Source organism: Cydia pomonella, chromosome 12 (assembly GCF_033807575.1).
Source record: "Cydia pomonella isolate Wapato2018A chromosome 12, ilCydPomo1, whole genome shotgun sequence".
Classification (NCBI taxonomy): Eukaryota; Metazoa; Arthropoda; class Insecta; order Lepidoptera; family Tortricidae; genus Cydia; species Cydia pomonella.
In genome coordinates this window covers 6,200,620-6,206,937 of record NC_084714.1, presented here as the reverse complement: position 1 = coordinate 6,206,937, position 6,318 = coordinate 6,200,620, and the positions used below count along the sequence as shown (strand labels likewise).

The 6,318-nt window shown below is 36.7% G+C and overlaps 1 protein-coding gene across 1 annotated transcript; it reads left to right on the top strand.

Moving 5' to 3' along the window:
• The first annotated feature begins 479 nt into the window (after nucleotides 1-479).
• Nucleotides 480-3,910, top strand: LOC133523345 (odorant receptor 4-like). The gene is made up of 4 exons (XM_061858866.1): nucleotides 480-1,378; nucleotides 1,950-2,038; nucleotides 3,155-3,221; nucleotides 3,459-3,910. The coding sequence occupies exons 1-4, from the start codon at nucleotides 1,295-1,297 to the stop codon at nucleotides 3,522-3,524; spliced, it is 306 nt and encodes a 101-aa protein (XP_061714850.1). The 5' UTR covers nucleotides 480-1,294; the 3' UTR covers nucleotides 3,525-3,910.
• The last annotated feature ends 2,408 nt before the right edge of the window (nucleotides 3,911-6,318 follow it).

Here is a 6,318-nt window from a genome sequence, read left to right as displayed (position 1 = left end):
ACGAATTGATAACCTCCTTCTTTTGAAATCTTGAAGTCGGTTAAAAATACTACAAATTTTCTCTTTAATGTCTCAAAATGGGTGCCATTACTAACTTGCTTTTGTTTTTCTCAATGGTTTCAGGTCAGTAATTCAATTGGAAAGCATCTATACGAAATCGACGTTATTCAATTTCGTGACAAGTTCATTCCTGATTTGCCTGACGGGATTTAATGTCACGGTATGTGTCAGGCTAATTCAAACCTACGAGTACATGGACGTGACATTAAAATGACATCTTAATGATGTCATTCAGCTATCGTGCATTTTGCTCGTACTTTCGTACATGTATTGGTGCGAGCGAGACGTATATTATAATTCAGATACTGTCATTCTGATATCAATGTACGTTCGAATATATCAGTCATAATATGTTTAGGTTTCAACTTATTAAAAATCTTCGCTTTTGAACTGCTCGCTCCTTAAAGCCAAATAGTTAATGAAAATTATTTTGTACGGGACAGTTACGTTTAATTTCAATCATAGTGGTATTTACTAGAATAAATAATAGTTATTGTAATAACAAGTTATGAATTGCCCCGTTGCAAGTTGTGTTTGGACCCGGGTATGTCCTTAAACTACGTCCACAAGAGAGGTATGGGCATTGTGAATGTCATCTCGCTTTGTGTGGTAGGGCACAGACCAGCGGATGTCATTCCAGATCTAGAGCAGAGCCCACTGGGGAAGGACCTCGACCTGACAGAAAACCGCAGCCAAATAACACTAGACCCTACTGATAATGTTGTGTTCCTGCCGGTTAGTAAGGTTGCCAGAGCTCAACGAGGGTGCGGAGTGTTAGGGTCAGCAACGCGTATGTAACTCCTCTGGAGTTGCAGGCGTACATAGGCTATGGAGATGTTTACCCTCGGGCGGGTATATAAAAAAGAATTTGAATAATAAATCCAGGTCAAATCCAAAACCTATTACAATCACAATACGCCTTCAGTTTGACGATCGTCGAAACAGGTCGAAGCATGTCGATAATCGACTAAAATAAGGTACTTACATGGGGAGGGGTCCCCACGGGTTCTTAATTATATTAATCACAATATAATAGATCACTCATTATTGTTTCATAGAGAAAACAAATAGTTTACAAGTCGAGTTCATAAATATGTATACATTTTATCCTTATTGCAGTGGATTAAGGTAACGAAATGTATAGGTACATATTCATAAAGATTTTATGCCATTATATTAATAATCAAGTAGTAAAGCTAATGTTTGTTTCTAGGCTCTAGGCGACATAGGGTTCATGTTATCCTTCTTCTCCTTTTTGCTGATGAGTCTGATGCAGATTTACCTACTCTGTTTCTACGGAGACATGATTATGACATCGGTAATTTTTTTTAAATATTTTCCATATTTTATAATGAATTTTTAAGTAGGTACTTAATAAAAAAAAACACATCAAAGATCCGCAAAGTTTTTTTAAACTTGTACGTCATATAAAAAGCGTCACTCACACCACACGCCAATGAGCGCATGCGAGCCCATAAAAAACACAAAGGTCACACACAACCTTATGCCGCCTGTACACACTCGTCGAGAGACCATAAGACAGGCCGAGAACGAGTGTGTACATATTGCTCTCATCTCATCTCGGTCTTACTCGTCTCATCTCACCTTTCTCCGATTGGGTCAAGTTTTTTCACTATTTAGGTGAGAGGCTCTCGACGAGTGTGTATACCCGGAATTACAATACAACACTTACGAGCCTTCTTGGCACTATGGAAAAGACTGCCTACCTACGATGAAAGAATGAACAATACAAGCCTATTTTTTCTAGAAATCTAAATACATTTTACCTGATAAACCATATCTAACCCTTAATTATTTTGTACACTACACTATGTTTTTCTTACATATGATACCTAATTGATAATATTGAATGTTGTTTTATCCGACAGAGCATGGAAGTAAGCAACGCCATGTACAATTCCAAATGGTATACAGTGAACGCAAAAGTAGCAAAGCATCTGTACGTGGTTCAAATGAGGTAAACATTACAAATACAACAAAAAAAAAACTGTTGCTATTATGTCAAGGCTTAGGACTTTTGGTGGCATACCGTGGTTCTAAAATACATGGAGTCGCACAATGCCGGATTTAGAGGTCTGGAGGCCTCGGGCAATAAAGGAGTAGAGGCTCCCTGGCACCAAATTATTTACCAAAAAAAAGGTAAATTTTCCGAAGTCGCTATTGTGGGGGGCTGTAGCCCCGGTTGCCCTCCCCTAATTCCGGCCCTGAAGACGCAGATTTTTTTCAAAGTCAAAGTTAAAGTAAATATTAAATGATTAAAGTATGTAAATGCTTGTAAAGAGAATAAACGATTGGGGTATGGTAAGGGGGTCCTTTTTGGAACATAAAATATTTGATGATTTTTTTTCTATTAAAATCGTAAAGAATGTGTTGAAATAAGTGTTGTTAGATACACTTTTTTCTTCGATCAATTATGATGGTAAAAGTGAAAAAAAAAATGTTTCATCAAAAAAATTCTGTCTTTCTGTCAAAACCGACCCCTACCCCATAACCCAACCGTTAATTTAGTTTTCCAGCATTAACTTAATTTTTACATATAAATATTAAATATACATGTAACATTTAGTTTGACTTTGAATTGAAAAAAATTGCGACTCCATGGACGCTCACGGTATGCTACCAAAAGTCTTAATTATGTCCATTTCTTCCCTCCAATAAAACAAGAAAGTTAATGAAGCAAAAACTTTATTTGACTAGTTTTTACTTTAGTTTAGACTAGTTTTTGGCGTATAACAGCAACATTAGGTAGGTACGTGCGTGACCCGTGTTAACATTATTTTGATACTATTAGCGACCCGCCTAAATTATACACCAAAACCTTCCTCAAGAATCACTCTATTGATAAGAGGAAACCGCATGATAATCCGTTCTGTAGTTTTTGAGTTTATCGCGAACACACATACAGACAGACGCAGCGGGAGCTATGTTTTATAAGGTGTAATGATGTTTTAATCTCAGAGGGGTTTTATAGGTCTTGGATGAAAAAAAAGGTTTATTGCAGGGCTTCTTTCGGGAATTTTTATTGTAGGTTGATTATTAATTAAATAAGTAACATTGGTTTGAATATTTACAGGGCACAGAAACCCTCCAAGTTGACGGCATACAGTTACGCCGACGTTAACCTGAAGGCTTTCACAAAGGTAAGCTATTTCTGATATTACAACATTCTCAATTTTCATTACCTATTCATTGTTTTTGGTGTGTTGTTAGGAATTTTAAAACGTGTTTTAATTTTTAATTTGTTCTGTCACAGGCGCACGCGTATAGCAAATCTATTTGATCCTAACATCTATGATCGTTATTAAAATCTATCTTTAAAGTGCATCATCCCCGTTAAAATGTTACCTCGAAATCAAACAGCTTTTTTTTTGTTACAGATATTAAGCACGGCTTGGTCATACTTCGCTCTTCTGAAAACTATGGAGAGCCCTACGCGAGCTTAGTTCGTCACTTCAGTTGTAGTTCTAGAGCACAGATTTTAATTTGACTCGTTTAGATCCACTCGACCCACGTTTATGACCTCTCCAAACGTCACATAATCGAACGTAATTTGCAATACATTGTGGTATTTGGTTGATCCATTGAATTCATTACTCTTAATTTGCTAGCGATTATATGAGATTGCTTTAGATAGCGCGCGAATTATGTTTGAAGCTTTAGCAGAGTGTGAAACTGATTCACCCGTTTTCTGCACCTTGATTTCGTGCCTGCTACCCCGATTGTTTTTGATTTTTAGTCCCGTGGCAAAGAGAGCAGAAACTTGTTAACATCGTTTACACAACGATTTACGTGCAGGATCAGTCAGTGGGTCAAAATTGTTAACGATTTGGGTATACAAATTTAAAGAAATAGGTGCCGTTAAGTATAAAGTAAGAAAAAATATATTTATGACCCATTTATATGGACTAAAGCATGCGGTAAGCTTTCGCATAGTGTGAAGCTTCGCACATTTTTTTGCACCACGAAGCTTTCTGCCTCGATTGTTTTTTATTTTCAGTACCGTGGCAAAGTAGAAACTTTTGCTATCATCGTATACACAATGGTTTACGCGTAGGATCCGTGCACTGTAATAAGAAGGGAGTGGACTTAAGGCGTCAAACGACGTCCAACTTCAAATGCCAAAACATCAGCAATATAGAGAAAATTATAAATTATAAACAATGACGAACGACAGGAGCCGAGGAAAAAACAAATTTAAAATTTATCTTTTATTCACACTAATAAAACACATTGTAGATAATTAATAAAATTTTAATTATTAGTCAAATATGTTTGTTTTACAATTTTAAGTACTTAATTAATTACCTATTGTACAAAATAATTACTAAACAATTAAAATATTAAAACTATTTTTAAATATGTAGTCACCTAACATTTTGAGATGATTTTATGACAAATATAAGGTTGGCATTTTTTCATTGCCGTATTAGAACTGACTAATTTTCGCAACTTGTTCTGTTTAAATATGCAAAAATAACATTTTCACAAATAAGATATTTGTTGTCAAAAACATGCACTGTCATCTTATATTCCTGGTCGTAATTTGTGGTATTTTAACGCATCATAGAGGTTATGATATGCGTGTAGATAAAGACAGTTGTACACCATATTCCTTTGTGATAACAGACACAGTGCGTAGCTCGATTCAAATCAACACTATCTATAATTGTCATAATAACACTATCGTAATGCTCATCAGCGAGAGAACCGCCTTAAACAAACAATTCTCTTGACTCCTGCCTAAATATAAGTTAAACTCTCTATCCGTGGCTATTATTTGTGATCAGAGGTCAACTTGTATTGGTAATTCGTAAGTAACAGTAGTCATATGCAGGAAAACAAACGGAACGTCCAACGGGACGGGCGGACGCCGTGACGTGGAAATATGCGAGATGTCCGATAACGCGCCACAGTCTGTGTAGTCAGTAAATTAAACCAGAACGCCAGAAACCTCAAATCCTCCTAGAATGCGAAGGTGTAGCTATACAACGAGCTTAAATTCTCTACTCACTAATTACCACCAAGTTGTTAGCAGTGGAAAGAGCCATCCCATACTAGCGTCTCCGGAGTGTCGGCGTCTAGTCAACTCTTTGGCTGCTGCTCGACGCAACGTTGACGCAACTGCGCAGCGACGCCATTTTCCATAGCGCTGACTAGTCGTCGATGCTCAAAAGACCCTAGTGTGGGGTGGCCTTCGAAACTGTCATTTGTTTCTCACCTGTCCCCACATTACATTATTGAAAACTACAATATTTTAGCAATAACTACTGAGAAAAATAATTCCCAGTAGTTACCACCAAGTCGCTTTAGTGGTGAGAATTTTTTCTTAGTTGTTACAAGTGATAAAAGGTGAGAAAAAAAATCAAATATCACTTCGGGAAGTCTGTGGAGACATCAGGAGGCTGTGCTTCTGGACGGAGTTAGATTGGCTAGACCTCACCTCATAACGCCAGGAATCTTTAAAAGCGTCCTCTACACAAGTGCATACACATGCTTGTAATCGTTTGCGTATGCACACGTACGTATAGCTGAAAAAAATATATCTTGAGAATGGCATATCGACCCTGCACTGACAGGTGGTAACAAAATATTCTAGTGTTCCATACGTAAATGACCAAATCTAGTTTTTATTCTAAAGTTTTTAAGGTTAAAGAAGGCTTAAAGAACACAGGATCGAAAACGATCATACATACAAATAAAATTAATCAAGTAAGTAATAAGTATACAAAATGCTTGAATCAAGATACTTTCCATATTTAAACTGCGTCCTCGTCATTACGGCAGCCAGATAGGCGAATATTTCAATGAATACATTACTGCATTATTCGCTAACTGGGTAATAAAGTCTTATCGTCCATCTGTGCAACTGCTGACAGTCTTCCGAGCTGATGTTTGAGCCCTTGAAAGGTATCTTGTTGCATTTGAGCGTTTTCACATTGTCTGATCAGACTCTAAAGAAGCAAAAAACAACTAGTGTTTTTTTTAATATTTTTATCCAGTTAATAATTTTATTGTCAATTCCACTAGACTTACCTATATCGACCTTATTTATTATTTTCCAGCTCCCGATATTTCGATGCAGTTACATGCAAATGTAACAAGATTGTTACCGGGTGCTTCAGTCGATATAAGTCTAGTGAAAGTAACCGTGAATCATTCAAAACTGTTAATAATTGTGACTTGTCCAAAATAAAACGATAATGCAAAAATAAAAGGACTGGATGCCATAAGGCATTC